The 26,421-nt window shown below is 50.7% G+C and overlaps 1 protein-coding gene across 2 annotated transcripts in view; it reads right to left on the bottom strand.

Moving 5' to 3' along the window:
- The window catches only part of ACADSB (acyl-CoA dehydrogenase short/branched chain), a 359,596-nt gene that overhangs the window by 56,616 nt on the left and 276,559 nt on the right, over positions 1-26,421 (bottom strand). For both annotated transcript variants that reach the window (XM_069612021.1, XM_069612022.1), the window contains one exon: positions 13,251-13,388. In XM_069612021.1, coding sequence (XP_069468122.1) covers positions 13,251-13,388 — 138 coding nt within the window. The remainder of the gene's footprint in view (positions 1-13,250; positions 13,389-26,421) is intronic.

Here is a 26,421-nt window from a genome sequence, read left to right as displayed (position 1 = left end):
AGGAGTGGGTAGCACGGCAGGTGCTATAGCCTCAGGAGTGAGTAGCATGGTGGGTGCTATATCCCCAGGAGTGAGTAGCATGGTGGGCGGTATATCCCAAAGAGTGAGAGGCATGGCGGGCGCTATATGCCCAGGAGTGAAAAGAATGGTGGGGGCTATATCCCCAGGAGTGAGTAGCATGGTGGGTGCTATATCCCCAGGAGTAAGTAGCATGGCGGGCACTATATCCCCAGGAGTGAGTAGCATGGCAGGCGCTATGTCACAGGAGTGAGGAGCATGGTGGGCGCTATATCCCCAGAAGTGAGTATCATGGCGGCAATATATCCCCAGGAGTGAGAAGTATGGCGGGCGCTATATCCCCAGGAGTGAGTAGCATGGTGGGTGCTATATCCCCAGGAGTGAGAAGTATGGCGGGCACTATATGCCCAGGAGTGAAAAGCATGGCGGGGGCAATATCCCCAGGAGTGAGTAGCATGGTGGGTGCTATATTTCCAGGAGTGAGTAGCATGGCTGGTGCTATATCCCTAGAAGTGAGAAGCATGGTGGGCACTATATCCCCAGGAGTGAGTAGCATGGTGGGCGCTATATACCCAAGGGTGAGAAGCATGGCAGGTGCTATATCCCCAGGAGTGAGTAGCATGGCAGGCGCTATGTCATCAGGAATGAGTAGCATGGCGGGCGCTATATCCCCAGGAGTGAGTAGCATGGCAGGTGCTATATCCCCAGGAGTGAGAAGCATGGCGGGCACTATATCCCCAGGAGTGAGTAGCATGGCGGGCGGTATATCCCCAGGCATGAGTAGCATGGTGGGTGCTATATTTCCAGGAGTGAGTAGCATGGCTGGTGCTATATCCCCAGAAGTGAGAAGCATGGCTGGAACTATATCCCCAGGAGTGAGTAGCATGGTGGGTGCTATATTCCCAGGAGTGAATAGCATGGCAAGGACTATATACCGAGGAGTGCGAAGCATGGCGGGCACTATATACCCAGGAGTGAGTAGCATGGCGGGTGCTATATCCCCAGGAGTGAGAAGCATGCGGGCACTATATCCCCAGGAGTGAGAATCATGGGGGGCATTATATACCCAGGAGTGAGTAGCATGGCGGGCACGATATCTCCAGGAGTGAAAAGCATGGGGGCGCTACATCCCCAGGAGTGAGAAGCATGGCGGGCACTATATCCCCAGGAGTGAGTATCATGACGAGTGCTATAGCCCCAGGAGTGAGAAGCATGGCGGGCACTATATACCCAGGAGTGAGAAGCATGGCGGGCGCTATATTCCCAGTAGTAAGAATCATGGAAGGTGCTATATCCCCAGGAGTGAGTAGCATGGCTGGTGCTATATCTCAGCAGTGAGTAGCATGTCAGTCGCTATATCCCCAGGAGTGAGTAGCATGGCGGGCGCTATATCCCCAGGAGTGAGTACCATGGCATGTGCTATATCCCCAGGAGTGAGTAGCATGGCAGGTGCTATATCCCCAGGAGTGAGTAGCATGGCAGGTGCTATATCCGCAGGAGTGAGAAGCATGGGGGGGCACTATATCCCTAGGAGTGGGAAGCATGGCAGGTGCTATATCCCCAGGAGTGAGTAGCATGGCGGGCGCTATATCCCCAGGAGTGAGTAGCATGGCAGGGGCTATATCCCCAGGAGTGAGTAGCATGGCGGGGACTATATCCCCAGGAGTGAGTAGCATGGCCGGCACTATATCCCCAGGAGTGGGAAGCATGGCGGGTGCTACATTCCCAGGAGTGAGTAGCATGGCGGGGGCTATATCCCGAGGAGTGAGTAGTATTGCAGGCACTATATGCCCAGGAGTGAGAAGCATGGTGGTGCTATATCCCCAGGAGTGAGAAGCATGGCAGGCACTATATATCCCATATCTCGCACCCACACACTGGAATGCCCTACCTCCCACAATTCGAGGTGAGGCCTCCCTCATCGCTATCCGTAAAACAATGAAAACCATCCTATTCTCATAAGGTCCCTCGTAACAGCGTGAATTATAAACGTATGACCTACTGCATAAGTTGTAATACATATTGCATACGTTTGTAATGATGGAACTACTTCTGTATTGATTTCTGTATTGATTTATAAAGGTGCCAACAGCTGCTACCATTCCTGTACCTCTGTAACTAAGCTCTTACAAGTAACAGCGCCTCAATGCCCCCGGGCTGCTTGCGCGCTATACAAGTTTAAATAAATAAATCATCAGGAGTGAGTAGCATGGCAGGTGCTATATCCCCAGGAGTGAGTAGCATGGTGGGTGCTATATCCCCAGGAGTGTGTAGCATGGGGGGCGCTATATCCCCAGGAGTGAGTAGAATGGCGGGCGCTACATCTCCAGGAGTGAGAAGCATGGGGGGCGCTATATGCCCAGGAGTGAGAAGCATAGCGGGCGCTATATGCCCAGGAGTGAGTAGCATGGCGGGCGCTATATCCCGGGGAGTGAGTAGCATGGCGGGCGCTATATCCCCAGGACTGAGAAGCATGGCGGGCGCTATATGCCCAGGAGCGAGTAGCATGGCGGGCGCTATATTCCCACGAGTGAGTAGCATGGCAGGTGCTATAGCCTCAGGAGTGAGTAGCATGGTGGGTGCTATATCCCCAGGAGTGAGTAGCATGGTGGGCGATATATACCAACAAGTGAGAGGCATGGCGGGCGCTATGTCACCAGGAGTGAGTAGCATGGCGGGCACTATAAACCCAGGAGTGAGAAGCATGGCGAGCACTACATTCCCAGGAGTGAGTAGCATGGCAGGCACTATATCCCCAGAAGTGAGTAGCATGGGGGGCACTATATCCCCAGGAGTGAGTAGCATGGCAGGCACTATATCCCCAGAAGTGAGTAGCATGGCAGGCACTATATCCCCAGAAGTGAGTAGCATGGCAGGCGCTACATCCCCAGGAGTGAGAAGTATGGCGGGCGCTATATCCCCAAGAGTGAGAAGTATGGCGGGCACTATATGCCCAGGAGTGAGTAGCATGGCAGGTGCTATATCCCCAGGAGTGAGTAGCATGGCTGGTGCTATATCCCCAGGAGTGAGTAGCATGGTGGGCGCTATATACCCAGGGGTGAAAAGCATGACAGGTGCTATATCCCCAGGAGTGAGTAGCATGGAAGGCGCTATGTCACCACGAATGAGTAGCATGGCGGGCGCTATATCCCCAGGAGTGAGTAGCATGGCAGGTGCTATATTCGCAGGAGGGAGTAGCATGGCGAGCACTATATACCGAGGAGTGAGAAGCATGGCGGGCACGATATACCCAGGCGTGAGTAGCATGGTCGGCGCTATATCCCCAGGAGTGTGTAGCATGGCAGGCACTATATCCCCAGGAGTGAGTAACATGGCAGACGCTATATCCCCAGGAGTGAGAAGCATGGCGGGCACTATATGCCCAGGAGTGAGTAGCATGGCGGGGGCTAAATCCCCAGGAGTGAGTAGCATGGCGGGCGGTAAATCCCCAGGCATGAGTAGCATGGTGGGTGCTATATTTCCAGAGTGAGTAGCATGCAGGGCGCTATGTCACCAGGAATGAGTAGCATGGCAGGCGCTATATCCTCAGGAGTGAGGAGCATGGTGGGCGCTATATCCCCAGAAGTGAGTTGCATGGCGGGCACTATAGCCCCAGGAGTGAAAAGCATGGCGGGGCAATATCCCCAGGAGTGAGTAGAATGGTGGGTGCTATATTTCCAGGAGTGAGTAGCATGGTGGGTGCTATATTTCCAGGAGTGAGTAGCATGGCGGGCGCTATATCCCCATGAGAAGCATGGCAGGTGCTATACCTCCAGGAGTGAGAAGCATGGCGGGCACTATTTCCCCTTGAGTGAATAGCATGGTGGGTGCTATATTTCCAGGAGTGAGTAGCATGGCTGGTGCTATATCCCCAGAAGTGAGAAGCATGGCGGGACCTATATCCCCAGGAGTGAGTAGCATGGTGGCCGCTATGTCACCAGGAATGAGTAGCATGGTGGGTGCTATATCCCCAGGAGTGAGTAGCATGGCAGGTGCTATATTCCCAGGAGTGAGTAGCATGGCAAGCACTATATCCCCAGGAGTGAGAAGCATGGCTGGTTCTATATTCCCAGGAGAGAGTAGCATGGCAGGCGCTATATCCCCAGGAGTGAAAAGCATGGCGAGCGCTATATCAGCAAGATTGAGTAGCATGGCAGGCACTATATCCTCACAAGTGAGAAGCATGGCAGGCGCTATATCCCCAGGAATGAAAAGCATGGCAGGCGCTATATTCCCATGAGTGGGAAGCATGGTGGGCACTATATGCCCAGGAGTGAAAAGATTGGCGGGTGCTATATCCCCAGGAGTGAGTAGCATGGCAGGTGCTATATCCCCAGGAGTGAGTAGCATGGCGGGCGCTATATCCCCAGGAGTGAGTAGCATGGCAGGCGCTATATCCTCAGGAGTGAGTAGCATGGGGGCGCTATATCCCCAGGAGTGAGTAGAATGGCAGGCGCTATATCCCCAGGAGTGAGAAGCATGGCAGGCGCTATATCCCCAGGAGTGAGTAGCATGGGGGGCGCTATATCCCCAGGAGTGAGTAGCATGGCAGGTGCTATATCCCCAGGAGTGAGTAGCATGGCGGGCGCTATATCCCCAGGAGTGAGTAGCATGGCAGGCGCCATATCCCCAGGAGTGAGTAGCATGGGGGCGCTATATCCCCAGGAGTGAGTAGAATGGCAGGCGCTATATCCCCAGGAGTGAGTAGAATGGCAGGCGCTATATCCCCAGGAGTGAGAAGCATGGCAGGCGCTATATCCCCAGGAGTGAGTAGCATGGCAGGCGCTATATCCCCAGGAGTGAGTAGCATGGCAGGCACTATATCCCCAGGAGTGAGTAGCATGGGGGTGCTATATCCCCAGGAGTGAGTAGAATGGCAGGCGCTATAACCCCAGGAGTGAGAAGCATGGCAGGCGATATATCCCCAGGAGTGAGTAGCATGGGGGGCACTATATCCCCAGGAGTGAGTAGCATGGCAGGTGCTATATCCCCAGGAGTGAGTAGCATGGCGGGCGCTATATCCCCAGGAGTGAGTAGCATGGCAGGCGCTATATCCCCAGGAGTGAGTAGCATGGGGGCGCTATATCCCCAGGAGTGAGTAGAATGGCAGGCGCTATATCCCCAGGAGTGAATAGAATGGCAGGCGCTATATCCCCAGGAGTGAGAAGCATGGCAGGCGCTATATCCCCAGGTGTGAGAAGCATGGCAGGCGCTATATCCCCAGGAGTGAGTAGCATGGCAGACACTATATCCCCAGAAGTGAGTAGCATGGCAGGTGCTATATCCCCAGGAGTGAGTAGCATGGCAGATGCTATATTCCCAGGAGTGAAAAGCATGGCGGGGCTATATCCCCAGGACCGAGTAGCATGGCCGGCGCTATATCCCCAGGAGTGAGAAGCATGGCAGGTGCTATATCCCCAGGAGTGAGAAGCATGGCAGGTGCTATATCCCCAGGAGTGAGAAGCATGGCAGGCACTATATCCCCAGGAGTGAGAAGCATGGCAGGCGCTATATCCCATGGAGTGAGTAGCATGGCAGGCGCTATATCCCCAGGAGTGAGTAGCATGGCGGGCACTTTATCCCCAGGAGTGGGAAGCATGGCGGGGCTATATCCCCAGGAGTGAGAAGCATGGCGGGTACTATATCCCCAGGAGTGAGAAGCATGACTGGCGCTATATTCTCAGTAATGAGAAGCATGGTGAGCACTATAGCCCAGAGAAAATGAATGTTTTTCATGGGGGCTATGTTATACAAGGACAGAGGCTGTGATTTCAGAAAACCAAAGACAGGGAAGAAGTGAGATCTGGAGACATTTGCCCACCACCCACATCCACCCTTGTGTTGGGAGGTAGACATCTGACAGGGCCAAAAGAGGGTTGGAATTCAATTGTTGGAGGAGACATTTTGAGGTGCAAATCAACCCCTTAGACTAGAGAGCTAGGGGAAAGACACTAGGGAACCAGGGCAGCCGGAGAAAGCTTGCAACATCAGCCCTGGATAGCCGAACTCTGGAGGTTTTGGGATGAGAGATTTAGGAGTGCCCGGGAATGTTCGCCCTAAGTCTGCAGCACCAAAGGCCATCAAAGCAAGAAGATTTTCACAAAATAGGTCTAACCCGGTATCATGTTCTAGGTCATTTTATCACAAGATATGACAAGATCACAAGATATGACAGGGCGTTAGGACCAAGGTAAAGAAAAAGGCAAAGGCAAATAAGAAAACTGGGTCACTGAAACGACACAGAGACCGAGTGTTCTGAAGGATACTGTCCTGGGTGCGGCAGTACCTAGTTTATAGTATGGATATTGGACTGAGGAAATTAGGACCTCCTAAACTAGGCCCTTTAATTTTTTTTTACTCCTTCCATCAGTTCACTGAAGATTTATTTCCTTTTTGAGTTTTAGATCAAATGTATTTATGTTCTATTGAATTCTATCCTGAGCAAGGAACTAGCAAGAGTACAGTTCCTTTCCCTCCGATTCCTTATTTTTCTAGACAGGCCATACTATTTTGTTATTATGTCCTCCATCCTTATAGGTGTTACTCGCAATCCCAAACTATAGTTCATGAAACAAAGCAAGGATGCCATGACCACACTGAAAGATATCACTCCTTCCCGCGCACTGCTCCATCACCATTTACAGAATGCTAGACATCTTTCAACGCTACGCCACATTCACTTGCCATCAGTTGACCCACAAGGTTTAGCACACCAAACACATATTCCTAAGGAACAAGTTACTTACCTGTAACTGTTGTTCTCCAGCATGGGTCTGGCATGGATTCACATGCTCATGAATATTCCCTGTCGTCAGGCTGGGAATCCTCGGTAAAGAAAAAACCAATATCGGTTTTGTTTCTGATCTGTCTTTCGTAGTAGTAACCGATCACTGATCACTGCGTCATAATGACCACAGCCAATAACTGCCCTCTACCTAAGCCCCACCTCTGGCAACCATCTTCAGATTTGGTAGCACGTGAAGTGGCAGTATGACCAAGTGAAGAGCCGCAGAGGGGTAGGTGGGAGGGTTTGCATGTGAATCCATGCCAGACCCATGCTGGAGAACAACACTTACAGGTAAGTAACTTGTTCCTTCTCCAGCATGGGGTCTGGCATGGATTCACATGCTCATGAATAAAGAATACATAGCAGTGCACACATGCACAACCACGGGAGGTGGCAAAGGCTCAACATTAAGCATTACTCAAACTCAACATTAAGCAAATCTTACCTCCTTACCAGGCTCACCTTAGGCGAACAGGTTGCGCAGCACTGCTTGGCCGACCCTGGACTCCTCCCTGGAATCCCGATCGACGCAGTAGAATTTCGTGAAGGTGTGCGTCGACCTCCACGTAGCAGCACTGCAGATGTCCAGCAAGGGCACACCAGATAGGAACGCTGTGGTAGCTGCGATCGCTCTGGTGGAATGGGCTCTCGGACGGCCAGGCAGCGGTCGGTTTGCCAACCGATGACAGTACATGATACAGCCGGAGAGCCATCTGGAAATGGAAGCCTTCGAGAGAGCCTTCCCCTGATTGACAGGTCCAAAGTTCACAAAGAGTTGTGACGTCTTCCGAAAACACTTCGTGCGGTCCACGTAGAACTTCAGCGCTCTAGCCACATCCAGCGAGTGCAACGTCCTTTCAGCCGGCGAAGAAGGCGACTGGAAGAAAACAGGCAACACCAAGGGTTCGTTGAGGTGGAAGTCCGACGGCACCTTGGGCATGAAGGAGGGGTGCATCCTGAGCACTACCCTCATGTCGTGAAAAGTCAAGTACGGGACCCTACAGGAAAGGGCCTGGATCTCTCCCACCCGTCGTGCGGAGGTGATGGCCACAAGAAACGCTGTATTCCACGACAAGAACTTCAACGGAGCCAAGTGCAGAGGCTCGAACGGAGGTCCCATGAGCTTGGTCAGCACCACATTGAGCTCCCACGCCGGGGCCGGAGCCTTCACCGGCGGGAACGATCTGAACAGTCCCTTCATGAACTCTTTCACCAGACGATGAGACCACAACGACGTCCGCCCCGTGGTTCTGGTGTATTGGGAGATCGCAGCAAGATGAATCTTGATGGGCGCATGCGCCAGTCCAGCCTTGGCCAGCGTCAGTAGGTACGGCAGTACTTGGGGAGCCGTAATCCGTAGAGGGTCAATCTTCTGTGCGTGGCACCAGACAGAGAACCTCTTCTATTTGTGTCCGTAGCATTTAAGAGTTGAGGACGCCCTGGCCTTTGCAAGAACCTCTCTGCAGTCGGCCGGTATGTCGTATCCTCCAAACTCTAACGCTGCAGGAGCCAGGCCTGCAAGTTCAGCGACTTCGGGTCGTGATTGAGGATGGCGCTCCTTCCCTGGAGAGCAGATCCGCGTCCACTGGCAGCTTGATTGACGGGGACGCTGACAAGTCCAGAAGGTCCGGGAACCATATCTGCCTCGGCCACGCAGGTGCGACGAGGATCATCCTGCACCGGGACCTCTTGAGCTGGTTGATGAGCCGGATCAGCAATGGCAATGGAGGGAACGCATATAGGAACAGGCCCTCCCAGGGGAACGAGAAAGCATCGCCCATGCTCCTCGGCTGGGGAAACCTGCTGGCGAACCTCTGGCACTTGGAGTTCGTCGCCGTCGCGAACAGGTCGATCTGGGGTGTGCCTCACCGTCGGAAGAGGCGGTCCACTAGATCCTGACGTAGTTCCCACTCGTGGCACGAGCACAGCTCCCTGCTGAGTGAGTCGGCGATGGTGTTTTTTATCCCTGCCAGATGAAACGGCACCAGAAACATCCTTTGGGCGACGGCCCAATGCCACAGATCCTACGCCTCCCTGGACAGGGCTGGGGACCTGGTTCCGCCCTGTTTCCTGATGTAGAACATGGTGGTGGTGTTGTCGGTGAAGATCCTCACCACCTTGCCCATGAGGGACGGAAGGAAGGACCTGAGGGCCCAAAACACTTCACGGAGCTCCAGGACGTTGATATGGAGGGGCTTCTCCGTCGGGAGCCAAAGGCCTCTCGCGTGCAGATTCTTGGTGTGCGCTCCCCACCCTTCCAGGGAGGCATCCGTGGTCACTGTCTCCTGGTGGCCGGGGGTCTGGAAGTCCATGCCCACCGTCAGATGTGCGCGGGTGCCCCACCACCGGATCGCTCGTCGGAAACTCTCGTCGAGTGTGATCCTTTCCTCGAAGCTGCCCGTCGTCTGGATCCAGCGCGCGTCCAGGAACTCCTGCAACGGGCGCATCCGGAGCCTGCACAGGGGGATGAGGTAGATGCAAGAAGACATCATTCCGAGGAGGGACTTGATGGACCTCACTCTGGCCGCGTCCGCAACCAGCATCCGCTGCACCTTGCCCAAAATGGCCCTCGTCCTTTCCTCTGACGGGGAGGCCAAAAGCGACATTGTGTCGAGCTTCGCTCCCAGAAACAGTGCGTCTTGCGCGGGCACCAGGTGGGACTTGGCGTAGTTTATGGAGAATCCCAGGTCCGTGAGAAGTTGGACGGTCCTTGTCGTGTGCTCCACAGCAAGCTCCCTCGTCTTGGCTCGGATGAGCCAGTCGTCCAGGTAGGGGTAGACGTGGATCCCCTCTCGGCGCAGCTGGGCCGCCACCGGTGCGAGGCACTTGGTGAACACCCTGGGTGCCGACCTTAGCCCGAAGGGAAGGGCTCTGAACTGATAGTGACGCCCTTGGACCACGAACCTGAGAAACTTTCGGTGTCCCTTTAGGATGGGAATATGGAAGTAAGCATCCTCCAAATCCAACGACGACAGGAAATCGCCCTCCTCCAGCTGACCCAGGACGTGTTGGAGGGTGACCATCCGGAACTTCTGTGCCTTGATGAATTTGTTCAGTCGTCGTAGGTCCAGGATGGGACGCCATCCTCCCGTCTTCTTCTTCACGAGGAAGTATCTTGAGTAAACTCCGGAGCCCCGAAGCCTCTTTGGGACGAGCTCGATGGCGCCCTTCCTGAGCATCGCCTTTACCTCCAAGAGAAGTTGAGGGACGTGAAGTTGTTTCCTGGCCACAGGGGGGACGCGCGGGCACTTTCTTTGAAACTCGAGCGCGTGACCCTGGGCTATGGCGTCCAGCACCCAACGGTCGGTGGAGATGGACTCCCACACGCTGACGAAGCTCGCCAGCCGGCCTCCCACCGGGGTGCTTCGGTGGGGGCCCGACCCCACGGCTGGTTCAGTCCTGCTTCGACGAGGCTTTGTCGCCTTGACCTCCTTGGCGACGACGGCGGGGTCCGCCTGACTTGCCTCGTCCCCTGTAAGCTTCCTGCGACGACGAACGGGCCTCTTGACGGTAGGTGGAAAATCCGCCGCCGGAACCTTTGGAGGCACCCTTGCCTCCGCCGCTCCGAAAGGGCGGCTGCCGTTGCTGGAGAACCCCGAGAGCCCGGGCCGTCTCTGTGTCTGCTTTGACGGCTTGAAGGGAATCGTCCACTGTTTTCCCAAACAGGTTGTTTCCATCGAAGGGCATGTCCAAGACTCTGGTCTGCACGTCTTGACGGAAGTCAGAAGCCTTGAGCCAACCACGCCGTCTAAGGCACACGCCGTTGCCCAACTGGCGAAATCCAGTGTCGGCGATGTCCGTCGCAATCGTAATGGCGTGGTCCGACGCCACCTCACCTTCCTGCAAGATCTCTAGGGCATCCGCCCTCTTGTCGTCCGGAAGAAAGTCCAGCAGGGGGGCCAGTTTGTACCACAGCTCCCTGTCGTAGCGGGCTACGACAGCCAAGGCGTTGGCCGCCTTAATCGTCGTCGCTGCAGACGAGATGGCCATGTGTCCCATCGTATCCAATTTCTTTCCCTCGCCGTCCGGCGGGGAAGTCGAAGTGGAGGCCGCACCCCCCCCTCCCGCTTTCTTCCTGGCCACCGCGGAGACGACGGAGTCTGGGGTCGGCTGTGCCCGGAGGCACAAGGGGGCCGCGTCCGGGGGACAAGGGCTGAACAGGGCGCGATGGCTGAAAAGGAGGTGGAGGGTGAATCCTTCTTCTCTTAGGGGGAGGGCTCCCAGAAGGGCCTGGCTCCGGGTCCCCCGTCGGGAGCGGTTCCTCCGCTGGTGGTAACGGCAGTCTCGTCCTTATCTCCGAGCATAAGGACTGTATAGCCAACAAAATGGCCGCCGAGTTGTCTTGCGGGGCTGGTTGAGGGGAGTCCGACGGGCGGTCAGGGGCCCCGTCGGCACCCTCGACGATATCGTCGTCTCCTGCGTCGGGATCCCTCCCGACGGGCTGGTCTTCTTCCACGCCAACGCCGTGGCTTAAGACCTCGATCAGCTCTTCCTCAGAGGTTGAGGCCGAATCCACGACGACCTCCTGCCCCCCCTTTTTCTTCTCCGCCGGAGGTTTCACGGGGGTCCTGTCGATGGGCATAAAAGAGGACTCCCTCCGCGGTGGCAGGGATACTCTGAGCCCTGAGGTCGCCACCACTGGTGTAGCCTCCACAGGCTGAGCCAGGGCCGCCGCGACTGTCTTGATAGAGGCCTTGGCCGGATGGATTAAGGCTTTCACCACCCTAGGTGCGCTCACCGCCTTCTCCTTGGGGGGGGGGGAACACTGCCTCGCTCTCCCTCCGATGGGGCCTTCGAGCTCGACCGGGGCCTCTCCAGGAGCTTCGCCGGGTGCTCGGCCTTCCTCTTACCCGAACCAGAGCATTGGCTCGTGGTTGATGGTGCCGGGGAGGATGCGCCCTGCCTGGCGCCCGTAGAGCCCGACCGTTCGGCGCTCCCGGTGCCAGCGGACTCGCGGTGCTTGGCCTTGTGTTGGACCCCCGTCGCTGGGGCGTCCTCAAAGGTCTTAGAAGACCACTCGGATTTCTTCCTCTTCTTCTCGCCTGACGGGCTCTTCCCTTCCAGCCAGTTGGCGAGACGTTGATGGCGGTCCTTCATGGTCCGCTCCGACATGTTGCCGCAAAACGCACAGTCCTTCTCCACGTGCGTCTTGTCCTCATGTAGGCAGTAGAGACAAAAGGAGTGTTCGTCCTCCTTAAAGACATTCTGCAGCTGGCATCCAGGGCAGACCCTGAACAGCTTTCCGGGCGTCGAGCTTCCCTTCTCCTGGGCCATGTCCGAGATGGGCCTGAGAAACTTCTGGAGTCCTCCAAAAGCGTAGCTCGACGAAATCTTCACCCTTGAGGGGCGTAGACAAATCCGACACGGGTCCCCGTTGATCGGATGAAGAGTCGGTGGAGCTTGAGGCTCTTTTTGACTGAAAAATCGAAGTTTTTCACTAACTTAAGCACTAACGCTCGAGAGCAATAGAACGAGGATCCCGACACTTGAACGTGCGGTAAAAATCTGAGATGGCTGCCAGAGGCGGGGCTTAGGTAGAGGGCAGTCATTGGCTGTGGTCATTATGACACAGAGATCAGTGATTGGTTACTACTACGAAAGACAGATCAGAAACGAAACTGATACTGGTTTTTTCTTTACCGAGGATTCCCAGCCTGACGACGGGGAATATTCATGAGCATGTGAATCCATGCCAGACTCCATGCTGGAGAATGTACTCTCTCCCGAGAACACCCCACTCCAATGCTTTCAACTGCAACTCTCCAAACCCTGGGACCACCCTTTACGGCTTACACGCTCCAGTGCATCTCCCCCTGAACACTGTGGAACCCTTACCAGCAAACAGGCTTCGAACCTGCACTCATCAACACCACTGTCTTTCCACTCCTGCTTTTCCCACTATCATACTAACACTGCTCCCCTCCCCTTTTTCTAACAGAGCCATGCACAGCGAGGCTGGCAAAAAGGCACTTTACAAGACCACTTAGAATACAATAAAGGTGTTGAGCTGCATTCCCTATGTGTGTTCTCTTGTTCACACAGCCTCGTCATCATAATGTTAGCCATCATGTCCAAGCAACCATGCACAGCACTGTGGTGAGCCCTTCTTCTGGCACATCTTTGAGAAGGGGCTGCATGGAGAACATTACAGAACTTCTATGGGCATTACTGCATTAACAATGGTCCTCTAGTTGAACCTCTTGGGGACCACAAGATTGGGGGTTTACTCCTTGGTATCCACATCCCTGAGTTCACACTCCCTAGTTGGACCAGCCTATGTCATTGTTGGGATCATGCGTGGATTTACTTCCCATGTTCTCTCACTCCCCATTTCATGATATGCTTTTTTTGATATTAGAGCGGTTGAAAGCTTGGTCCCCACTGATACAGCAATGCCATTACACCACTGAACTCTTCAAAACAAACCCTGCGTTCTGGTCATTACCTCTGCGGCAAGGTACTTTGCCATGCACGCCTGCTTAATGAATGGCTGCCCAGCCTCCTGCAGCCGAGCAGCATTGTAGGTCAGAAGTCTGGCTGCTTCCAGCTGGATCGCAATCTGGGCTATCTGGTGTTGCATGGCCTGAAAAACAGTGAGAAAGAGGAACCCATCAGTGTCCCAATCTACATCGCACCATGCAATGGGCTCACTGTACCCAGCTGTGATATCACACCATGCAATAGGCTCACTGTACCCAGCTGTGATATCGCACCATGCAATAGGCTCACTGTACCCAGCTGTGATATCGCACCATGCAATGGGCTCACTGTACTCGGCTACTGTAACCAGCTGTGATATCGCACCATGCAATAGGCTCACTGTACTCAGCTGTGATATCGCACCATGCAATAGGCTCACTGTACCCAGCTGTGATATCGCACCATGCAATAGGCTCACTGTACCCAGCTGTGATATCGCACCATGCAATAGGCTCACTGTACCCAGCTGTGATATCACACCTTTCAAGAGTCACTGTGCTAATCTGTGACTTTCACACCATGCAAGAGTCAGTGTCTGCAGGCTCTCTCTCTCTGCTGGCCTGTCTCTCACTGTGGCCACTATCTATCGGCCACCTGGCCAGGTCGCTCCCTTCCTCTCTGAGTGGGCGGATCTCTCCTCCTCTCCACTCACCTCTACCTCTCAGGTTCTCCTCCTCAGAGACCTTAACATCCACCTGGATGCTTCTAGTCTTTCTGCAGGACTCTTTCACAACCTCCGACTCCCTCTGTCTCCCTCTGTCTCTCTATTCTTCCCTCTGGCCCGACTCACTCTGCCGGGCAAACTCTGGATGTTCTGATCTCCTCACACCTCCCCCACTCCCACCCTCTCACCACTCCTCTCTCCTGGAGTTACCACTTTCTGCTTTCCTCAGATCTCTCTCTCTCTTCCCCTCAGGCCAAGCCGATCACAGCACAGCCACCTACATTCTCAGTCATTCAACCCATGAAGCATGTGTCAGTTGAGGCTTTCGTCAACACTTTCTCTCCTCCTTCTGTACCTTTGGCTGACTCACATCCTGACACAGTCTTCTCTAACCTCCATCTTTCTATCTCTGACACTCTTGATGTACTTGCCCCTGTCAAGGAGGATCAGCTTGAAGCCTAAATCCAAGTGCAACTCTTGGTACGACTCAGACCTCGTCACCCTTAAACGCAAGAGCAGGGTGGCTGAGAAGTGGAAGGCTACTGGCGCATCCTCTGACAAACTGGCCTGCCGCCTGCTCCAAAGGCATTACCGGCTCTCTGTCTGTACCAAGAAGAGAACCCACATCCAAACCTGCATCTCCGCGGCATCTAGAAACTTGGCCAAACTCTTCAAAATCAGCAAGGAGCTGGCCAACCCTGCTGCAGTCTCTACCTCTCCTGTCTCTTCCCAGGCGCTCTGCACAGCCTTGGCCTCTCATTTCATCACTAAAACTCAGGACATCCTGTCCACCCTCCTTTCCTGCTCCCCCGCCTCCTCTTTTTCCATGACTGGCCTGCCTGTGGCCTCTTCTCCTCCTACCTTGTCTTCCTTTCACTTGTTTACACCAGAGGATGTTTCTAGACAAGTCCAATCTATGAACATCTTGTCAAAACAGTTTCTTTCCTGTCCTTCAAGGACCACATCGACAATCTTGCTCTGGCCCTGGCTGATTTCTGCAATCACTCTTTTGCCACTGGAACTTTCCCCTCCCCCCCCCCTGAAGTACTCCCTTGTACACACCCTCCTCAAGAAACCCTCAGTCGATCCTTCCTCTCCGGATAACTATCGCCTGATTTCTTTCACTACTTTCTTGGACAAACTCTTGGAAAAGCTAGCCATCTCCAAGCTTAACCTTCACAATGAATCTGTTGATGTCTCCATGACCATCAGTCGTCTAGAAGCACAGAAACTGCTCTCCTGAACATCCGTGAAGACCTGCTCTCCAACCTTAACGCCAACCTTTCTTCTGTCCTCATGCTCCTTGATCTTTCTTCTGCTTTCGACACGGTCAACCAGGCCATCCTGCTCAAGCGCCTCGGTGATAACCTGGGTTTTACTGATCGGGCCCTGGCCTGGCTGACCTCCTTTCTCACTGAACGACCCTCTCAGGTCCACCTGGGGTACTTCCTCTCTTCTATCTCTCTCTCTCTCTCTACCTGTGGTGTCTCCCAAGGGTCTAACCTTTTTCCCTGGCTGTTCAACCAATACCTGGCTCCTCCCGCCCACCACATAGATGCCCTCTGCTCCAACTTTCAGTGTTATGCGGATGACACTCAGCTCTCTTTCAGGCTCCCCTTGGCCGCCTCTACTCCTTCTCTCATTCCTGACTGTCTGTCTGCAACTCAGGAGTGGTGTGCTGCAAATGATCTCTGCCTCAATGCCAGGAAGACAGAGATCCTCCTCATCGGAAAACACCAGCTCCCCCCTTTCCTCTCTCTCTCGGGCCGCCCACTATGGTCCTCTTACTTCTTCCTGTGAGGCTAAGAACCCCAGGGTCATCTTCGACTCCACCCTCTCCTTCTCTCCTGACATTTCTGACATCTCTAAGAAGTCAAACTATCAGCTGCACCTCCTCAGAGGTATTCCTCACTTACTCACTTTCCCCCAGAAGTTCTTTGTCTCCAGAGCTCTGGTCCTTTCAAGGATGGACTACTGCAACAGCCTCTTTCTAAATCTTCCTGCCTCTACAACTCATCCAGAAAAGGACTGCGAGACTCGTCCTTGGCCTCAAGCCCAGGGATCGTATCTCCCCAGCTTTGAAATCTCTTCATTGGCTCCCAGTGGCAGCAAGGATCAAGTTTAAGACCCTCTGCATTGTCCACACAGCTTTCTGGGGCCTGGGTGCGCACTACCTACAACTCTCTCTTCCTAAGTATATCCCTTCTCAAACTCTCCAGTCATCCACCTCCAACTCTTTGAGGGTCAGCCGCTTTTCCAAGCAGAGAGTTGAGGGCAGATCTCTTTCTTCGACTGGGGCCTTCCTGCCTCTCTTAAGCTTGAGCAGAACCATCTTCAGTTCCGGAAGTAACTCCAGAACTTCCTCTTCACTTCCTCTTTCTCTCTTCCTCTCCCCTGCTGATGACCCATCTGTTCCACACACCCGGTTTACCTGGCTACCCTCTGAACTTGGGACCAGGTACCCGCTGGTCCAGTGGCACCTCGCACTGTCTCTTGCTCCCCCACCACGAGCACATGTGGTCTGTATCCGTAACCCTACATTCCACCCACACTCTGCACTTATTAGCCCCTTGCTGGCTGCACCCCCTGATTACAGGCACTTAGCCACCCGTTGGCTGCACTCTGTTACCTGCACTACCCCCCCCCTCTCCCCTCCCATGTGCACTTCTCCACTCCCCCTACCCCTTTTGCACTTCAACCCTCTCCCCCTCCCTGGGCTTGAGCAATCTGAATGTTACAGAGCCTAGTAAGATCGCTGTTTTGTCCTACATGTGTTTCCTCCGCCTTGTCTTGTCGCGCCTAGAAACACTTGTGTACAGATGCGTTATAAATGCCATATCACATCACACCCATCTGTGACCACAACATGCAAGACTCACTGTACCAACCTGTGACATCACAGCATGCAAGAGATTCAGGATTAGGCTGAAAAACGACTTAAAACTTTACCCCTGAATTATATTAAAGAAATGTGTCACAGTCTCAGAGTTAATTTATTTTCTGTATATATTCTATCAGCTTAAATTGCCCCTTTTTCCTCGATAATGGGATACGTTGTCCGAGATAGACTGCAGATATACTTTCAAGATGCAATCTTTGCTAACAAAAGACTGATCTCAAAAGTGCCACCAATACAAATACTATGGAGCGACCACCTCATTATACCATTTGAGATGGAATTACCATTTAAAACATACAAGTGAACCCAGACAGCGGGTCCTTTAAGACAAGTGGGGATGCAAATCTTACTCAAACATCAATAATCAGACCGACTCAAGAAGTTGACAAAAGGGTAAGCTGTTTTAATAACAAGTCTTTAAAACAGGGAGTACAACAGACATTAACGGACGCCGCAAAGACTTATCTCGACATAATCATAAAAAAACATTGGGCCTCATTACGAGTCCGGCGGTAACCGAGGCGGTAAAACCGCCTGGTTACCGCCGGACTCGTATTACCATTCCGCCTCCGTGATTCCCGGAATTACCGGGGCATTACAACCCCGGTTTTCCGGGAATCACGGAGGCGGAATGGTGTAAATCCCCATTCCCATTGAGTCCTATGGGACTCAATGGAAATGGGGATCATGGAAACACCGGCAGCATCTCGTAATGCTGCCGGTGTTTCCTCGTCCGCCTGCATGCGGGAGGTGTTAAACCCGCCAGGTCAGACCTGGTGGGAACATCACCTCCCGCCTGCAGGGGTCGGACTCAGGCGGTCCGGAAACAACGGTGGCGGCGGGTTTACCGCCACCGTTATTTCCGGACCGCCTGGGTCGTAATGAGGCCCATTGACTTTATACTAAATATTCGTCATGAGTGACGTCAGGATACGTGGCAAAATAAGAAAACCTACTCTAGATTATAGTTGGTCAACGGGGAACATCTACATATACTTTCTATGGGCTACAAGGACGTGATTCGATCTCTAAGGTCAGGTAGTCAACTAAGCCCACCCAAGTGCACGTCATCTTCCGTGTAATGAAAATATACGACATACTATTTCATTACTTCGCCATCAGGTTCTATACGGTCGATATCCTTACTTCATTCATATATCTTCGGTGTGCGTCACCTCAACTTCATGTGATGCCACTAATTCTTTTCTCATTCATTTTCACACTTCTTCTGGAACTTACTTCAGAAGGTCACCATTTCTTCGTGGATACATATAGGGTTTTCTCAAAATGTACCTTGTTTCAAGGGCTTTTAGTGGTATTGGTATTCTTACTGATACTGTACATGTCGCAATTTCCAGTTGCCAACATATAGGCAGAATAGAGGTGGAACTTCCTGTAGAGGTACTTGGCTCCTCCTCTACACAAGCAAGCCCAAAAGCCCCCTCGATCTAGAAAAGAAACTGGAATAGCGTCAAAAGAAGCAACTTAGAAGAACTAGAATCCCCAAAACCGTCAATCGCAGCCTTGAACACAACTGACTTCGATGAAAAGGCAGACCTAATCCAGAAATGGATCGCAGGAACAATTGACAGGATCTCCCCAGAAAAACCCCTCATCCGATCACAAAAGAAAGACGTGGCAAGATGGTTCATGTCCCACCTCAATACCGTGAAAAGAAAAAACGGAAACTTAAACAAGAATGGAGGAAAGACTGCGACCAAGCCAAAAGAATAATCAAAAACAAAACAGAGCATACAAAAAGGAAACTCTTAAAGCCAAAAAGAAAAAAAAGAAATACTACGACGACAGGATCACAAAAGCCACCAACACTCAGAAAGAAAGATTGTACATCGTAAACGAGATGAGAAATCGCCATGGATGCAATAACACGCCAGTACCCTCCCAAAAATGATGCGATGATCTTGCAGATAATTTTAAGAACAAAATCACTAATATACACCGGATCATACAAAGTAGATTAATTAACCAGACCGTGCTGCATGCCAGGATCCCAGAACAGGCTGAAAAGCTTCGCCAAAATGTCAAGAGAAAAACTTCTCAACCTCGTGAGAAAAAGCAACAAGACCCGCTCTCCAATGGACCCCAGCCCACCAGAAATCTATAAATCAATCCTTATACAGGATACACCGTCGGAATTCTACTTAGACTTCTTCAACCAACCGCTCTCAATGGGGAGAGTACTGCGAGCATTCAAATCTGCGTACATCAAACCACTACTCAAGGACATAATGGGCGGTGTGGAAGACCTCTAAAACTACAGACCGATCTGAAACATTCCCCAGACCGATCTCAAACATTCCCTAGCCAGAAAAACTGTTAGAAACCTATGTCTACGAAAAAACACTGGAACACGTAGAAAACCACCAACTATTGGACCAGGCATAAGTTGGCTTCAGACCCATGAGAGGGATAGAGGCGGCACTTCTCTCTATATGGGACAACCTATAGACCAACGCAGACTCCAACACAAACTTGGCACCAATACTACTCGACCTCTCTGCAGCATTTGACAGTCAACCATAACATCCTCATCAAGAGACTAGAAGAAATAAGGCTGACCAACACAACGCTGGTCTGGATTAAATCTTTGTCTGAAAGAACAGGAACAGTATGATATAATGATAATGATAATATGATATAAGGCCCCTATACAAAAGTGTTTCAAAGCGCGACAAGGGAGGGGGAACAGAGGGAAGACAGACAACGATCTTACCCAGCCAGGTGACATTGAGATAGTGCAAGTGCAGGAGAGGGGAGGTAAGGAAAAGAGCAGGGGCAGTGCAATACATAGATTCACCAGTAAATAAATAAAATAAATAAAACAGAAGGTAAAAGTGCAGCCAGTTAGTGGCAAGTGCAGGGGTAAGTGCAGACATCAGGTGTCAAAAGCTGGTGGGGGATGTAGGGATACAGAAACAGCCCCCAAGTACAGGGGTTGCCCAGAAGACAGTGCAGGAGTGCAACTGGCAGGGGAGGGGACCTAGGCCCGAGATCAGAGGGTAGCCAAGTGACCACTGCAGTTTCAGTCAGGAGCTCAGCAGGGGAGAGGAGGAGAGAAAGCAGAAGCAAAGAGGAAGGTCTTAAGGTGCTTCCGGAACCAGAGTTGGTTCTCCTCAAGTTTCAGGGAGGCAGGGAGGCTGTTCCAGAGGGAGGCCCCAGCCGAAGAAAGAGATCTACCACCAACTCGTTGCTTGGAGAAGCGGTTGACACTGAGTGAGTTGGAGGCGGATGAGCAAAGAGCTCGACAAGGAAGATATTTAGGAAGAGAGAGTTGGAGGTAATGAGGCCCCAGGGCCCAGAAGGCCTTGTGGACAATGCAGATGGTTATGAACTCATTCCTCGCAGCCACTGGGAGCTAGTGCAGAGATTTCATTCCTGGAGAGATACGATCCCTGGGCTTGAGGCCAAGGACAAGTCTCGCGGTCTTGATCTTGATGAGTTGCAGAGGGCAGAGAGTAGAAGCAGGTAGATTTAGAAAGAGGCTGTTGCAGTAGTTCAGCCTAGAGAGAACTAGAGCTCTGGAGACAGTGAGCTTCTAGGGGAAGGAGAGGAAAGGAAGAATACCTCTGAGGAGGTGCAGCTGGTAGTGTGACTTCTTAGAGACAGCAGAGATGTGAGGAGAGAAGGAGAGAGTGGAGTCGAAGATGACCCTGAGGTTTTTAGCCTCACAGGTAGGAGAAGGAAGAGGGCCAAAAGTGGCCGGCCAGAGAATGACAGGAAAGGAGGGAGCAGGTGTGCCGATGATGAGAAGTTCAGTCTTACTGGCATTAAGACAGAGATCGTTGGCGGCACACCATTCCTGGATCGCAGACAGACAGTCAGAGATGAGAGAAGGAGAGGAGGGGGCGGAAGGGAGCCTGAAAATGAGCTGAGTGTCTTCCGCATAGCACTGAAAGTTGGATACAGAAAGCGGCAATGCGGTGGGAAAGAAGTGTCAGGTATTGGTTGAACAGCCAGGGAGAGAGGTTAGACCCCTGGGGAACACCACAGGTAGAGATGGAGGAGAGGAAGAGTATAGATAAAAGCATTCAAATCCGCACTGTGGGACACCACCTGTGGAGTACCACAAGAAACCTCTCTATCCCCACTCCTCTTCAACATCCCCATGAATCCAATAATCAACCTCATCAAAAGGCACGGCCTCACCTGCTACAACTACGTAGATGACACCCAAATCACCTACAAAATTGAAGATGTACTACAAGAGGAGAACACACGCTAATAGGCTGTCTCTAAGAACTCTACCAATAGATGAACATTAACAACCTCGAAATCAACCCGGGCAAGATGGAAATCTCGATTACATCCAACAACCAAGGAAGCAACCAGTACATGCCATGGCCCACAGAACTCACAGCACCAACACCATCCAAAGTTGTAAAAAACCTGGGATTCCCACTGGACAACGAGCTAACCCTAGAACCACAAGTAAAAACAATAATCAAGAAATACTTCTTGCACAAAACACTGGCCATCCTCTCCCTCATCATGTCCAGGATAGGCTACGCCAACAGCCTACACCTCGGAATGCTGGATTATCTACTGAAGATACTGCTGCGTATCCAGAATGCAGCGGCCAGACTCCTCCTCAAACTCTACCTAAGGGACCACATCACTCTGGCGTGAAAGATACTACATTGGCCACCAGTCAAACAACGAATCAGCTTCAAAACAATGTGCATAACACTCAGAGCAATCCACGGCCTAGGAGCGGAATTCATACAAAAGAAAATCACCATCTACCAGCCGACCAGAACACTCCGATCCAGCAACGACATCCGTCCTAGAACCTAAACTATACACAAGGAAAAAACTTGGTGGATCATCATTCTTGTGCCTAGCCGTAAAACTTTGGAACTGACTCCCCAGATAAATACGAACCATGAAGGACCATCTAAAATTCAGAGGACGTCTAAAAACCTGGCTCTTCAACTCAGAACGGGACGAAAACAAATGAACACAACGCCCCATGAAATGAACACACAACTGAAAAGAACGGGGGAGTAGGACAGAACAGAGTGAATCGCTGGATAGTAGAATGGCATCTGAACATGAAGGAGGCCCAGGTGTAGCCGTCCACATAGATGGTCAATCTGTAAACAGGGGAGTGAAATGGTCCCAATATAATTGAACCTCAGATAGAGGTCCTTAGATAAAAAGGATGTCCCAAACCCACAACTAATGGACTATGGGGGACAGGGAGCACAGAGGGGAAAAATGGTGCCCCAAATTTGGGCGTCCCAACACTCACTGCTTGGTGTCACTGTGTTCACTGTTGAGTCCTAAATTGGGCATTTCTCCATATAATGATTTACCTGAAATGTAGGCATTTTATATGGAATATTCATTTTAATTGCCTTTTTAACTTACGAACTAGCGCTCTAAACAACTTTTTTAATTGAAGTGTGCATTTGAAATATGTTGTTTTTTAGTGATCCTATTGTCCTGAATATCACTGTAGCTATTAGCAAAGGCATTTAGGAGGTGTGCTTTTAGCATTTTGTTTGTATAAGTAAAGTGCGAGTTGAATCAGCGGAGCTCTGCTCCTCTGCACGTAGTTATTGAAAATGGCCTTATCAAAGGTATAAGCACTTTTGCAGATGGAACATAATAACTCCTTAAAATGAACAGCAGACCTTTCCGTTCTGCAAAAGGTATCTAACACTCTTCCATCCACACAGCAATTTATTTCCAACGCCACAAATGAGAATCCTCTGATAGATGGCACTCTTAGCACGAACAGAGAAGTTCATATTCAAACAGTAGCTTCTCAGAACAAATTACACATTTCAAATATATCTGAGTCTACCACAGAGTACCTTCATAGCACTCTAGAAAGTGCAGCTCAATTGAGTAACTTTAATCAACTCCTAACTTTTACCAAGATCAGTCCACTGACTCCTAAACCACCACCAACTATAACAGAATTACATGGTCTACTTATTAACACACGCTCCCTAGTGAAACACGCCTTTGAGGTGGCAAACCATATTGAACATAATAATTTAGATGTATGTGTGGTTACAGAGACCTGGGCGTCCGATGCAGCCGGCTCCAGCCTCAATCTAGCATTACCAGCAGGTTATATTATGGTGCGCAAAGATAGACAGAAGGGTAAAGGGGGCGGTGTTGCCTTTATCCTAAAAAAGGAGCTTTCCATTTGGGAAATCCTGGGGTTCATCAAGGAAGAAGTTGACTCCCTGTGCATTAAAATTGAAATGAACACTGAGGCTACAATTAACTTTGTGCTGATTTACCGCCCACCATACATGAAGGACAGTTGGGCAGAGGCCTTGTTCGACTTAGTCCTCCCCCCATTAAAACCCCTCACTCGCGTTATAATTCTGTGAGATATAAATTATTGGCTGCGTGAGTCAGAAGACTCTCATGCAAGTAATTTAGATCACTCACTTGCGGATCTAGGATTCTATCAACAAGTGACAGTACCAACCCATGTGCTAGTACACACGCTAGACTGTGTAGCAACATTGAATACCATTTGCCTGGATGTATCCACTACGTCATGCCCATGGTCGGACCATATGTTAATTCATTTTTCATTAATTGTGCCGTTGTCAGAGAAACAAAAAAAAAATCCAAAGGACACATGTTGCCCCGTAACCTAAAACGTCTTACGCTTAAGAATCTGGGACTATTACTAGCTTGTAATATTGGATTCCCCTCTGACACACCTCTTAACTTCATGTCTGCTTGACTGACTAGCAGTATGGCTAGTATATCTAATACTCTGGCTCCACTGAAACCAAAGAAAAAAAAACTTAGACCAAAAAAGTCAAGCATGGTTTACAGAGGCGCTGAGAAAGCATAAATCAGCAATGATAAAGGCTTATTACGTCTGGAAAACTGATCCCACTCTGATATCCCTACAATCGTATAAGACACTAGTGAAGGAATATAAAAGTGCGGTGCTGGCCACTAAGAGTAATTTTCATAACTTACATATTGCGAATGCCACATCGCATGTCAGGGAAATTTGTAAAATATTGAAAGAACAGGAAGCAACCCCTCGGCCAGAAGACCAAATAGAGATCAGAGACTCTGCATGGTGCTAGCGCATACAAAATGGTATGCAAGACAAACTCTTAGGAATTATAAAAGGGATGTTAGAAAGAAAGAATTGGTTACCTGCTAAGATACTTTCCTCACAGCAAGCACACATGAGCACCGAAATCCCAGTAGCTGAATCACAATTTTTGCCAATTACAGATGAAACACTCCAGGATATAATAGAAAAATGAAAACCTTCTAGTTGCAATGGGGACTCATGTTCCTCCCTAATTATAAAAATGTGTCCCCCGCTGCTTATTAAATCTATATGTACTTTTATAAATACATCTCTTAGAGAAGGTAAGGCACCAGACGACTTGAAGCAATCGGTGGTAACACCTATCCGTAAAAAAGCAGGCTTGGATAAGGAAAATCCTTTGAATTGCCGCCCAATTTCTAACACGCCTTTCTTACTAAAAATTCGGCATAAGGTGGCTTATATATAGATCTCAGAACACGTTTATAAATGCCCCATCCTGAATGCACACCAATCCGGTTTTAGGAGGTGTTTTGGAACAGAGACTTTACTTCTTCACCTTAAGTCCAAACTCTTAGATCATGTGGATAAAAGCTCTCTCTCTCTCTTAGTATCTCTTGATCAGTCTGCGGCTTTCGATTCGACTTGATCGACCATCATATATTGAAATCCAGACTATCAGAGATAGCTAATTTCTCACCCCTGGCCGTCTCATGGCCAATGTCATTCCTGGAGAACAGACACAGCAGAGTCTAACTATGCGGACGACACGCAATGTGTCATTCCGCTCACCGGCTGCCATTCACGAGACGAGGCAGCGTTAAACAGAGTGTTCAACCTAATTGAAATTTGGATGCTCCTAATTGAAATTTGGATGCTTAATAACAACTTAGCATTAAATAAAAGCAAAATGGAACTGATGATCATAGGGAGTTCCGCTGCCATCAGCAAGCTCGATATGAAATTTCAATCCTTTAGGTTGGGTTCGGACCATATTAAGCCGGTATCAAAACTTAAAATTCTAGGAGTTACACTAGGTCAATCGTTGTCTATGACGAATCATGTCACTAGTGTAATCTCGGCTTCTGCATACTATATTAAATTACTCCACCATCTCAGGCCGCTCATTTCACAGGCAAATTCAGAAACAATTGCAAGAGTATTAATTGGTGCAAAAATAGACTATTGTGGTAGTTTATTAGTAGGTCTAAAAAAAGGAGACCTCCAAAGATTACAGATAATGCAGAACAGGGTGGTCAGAGTGGTCTTGAGGCTGACCCATAGAGACCATTTAACAGAGGCTAGGTGATCCCTCCACTAGCTTCCAGTAGAAGCACGCATTAAGTACAGAATCCTGACAATTACCTTTAAATGCAGACAAGGCAGTAAGCCACGCTACCTGCAGAACATCATTATAGAAAAAGCATGTGGGCGAGAATTAAGATCATCCGGTCAGAACCTACTCAAAATTCCCAAGAGTAGAACGTCAAAGGCTGAGAAAGGAGCGTTCCATTTTGCTGCCCTAAAACTTTGGAATCGGCTTCCTCTTTCATTGAGACTCCAAAGCTCTCTGGAGACTTTCAAGAAAGACCTGAAAACATATCTATTTGCATAAATTCTATGGACCGCCTCGCTAGTAACCATTATGGAGAACTTACCCTGGTTGATGTTGTGTTATGTTTTGTATCCTGTTTGTCCTAGTTTTAGCACCTTTGTGCCCAAGGGTCCACAGTGCGCTATATAAATGATGTAAAGTAAAGTTATCATTTGCTGCTGTGTCTCAGATCTGGGTGTCACTGCATTTGCTGTTGATCCCCAAATTTAGCTGTTCGTCCCATAAGGAGGACTGGAGAGTAAGAGAGACCGGACTGGAGTGCAGAGAAGAAGAGAGTCATCCAAATGAGAGGGAGAATTAGGTGTACCTCTACCATATAGAGGGTCAAACGGTAAACATGGGAAAGAGATGGGTCCGACCTAATTGGAAAACAGACAGAGAGCCTTAGAGGAATAAATGTGGAGAGAGAGGCATCCCAAACTCGGAACTGATAGACTGCGAGGCACAGGGAGCGCACCCCCCCCCCCCCCCCGGAAGAACATGCAGGAGTGGTGGTTGATGTGCGCCAGAGTGACCTAAGAGGGAAGGGATTTGGGAGGCATTTGGTCTGAACGCTGGGGGTGGAAAGGTACCGCCACTGAATAGCCCATTGATGACCCACTTATCTGCACATAACATAAGAGTGGTAAGTGTAGCACACCAGAACATACAACAGGGGAAGGAACACGGGCCACAGTCAATCAGTGGGGGTAGGATAGGAAACCGCCACTAACCACCCTACTAAAAAACTCACCCTTCTGCATACACCTCTCAGACTCTGAACTAAACACAACCACATCTCTACAGAACAACCGCATGCACTACACCACACCGCAACAACAAAACAAACCACACATAGCGGCTACCAATGGAAAACACACCTATGCTCAGCAAACAGTGTAAACCGAAGTGA

This window comes from Ambystoma mexicanum, chromosome 8, assembly GCF_040938575.1.
Source record: "Ambystoma mexicanum isolate Mex_15411 chromosome 8, UKY_AmexF1_1, whole genome shotgun sequence".
Lineage (NCBI taxonomy): Eukaryota > Metazoa > Chordata > Amphibia > Caudata > Ambystomatidae > Ambystoma > Ambystoma mexicanum.
The sequence above is the reverse complement of the archived record's forward strand: the minus strand, read 5'-3'. Positions and strand labels throughout refer to the sequence as shown.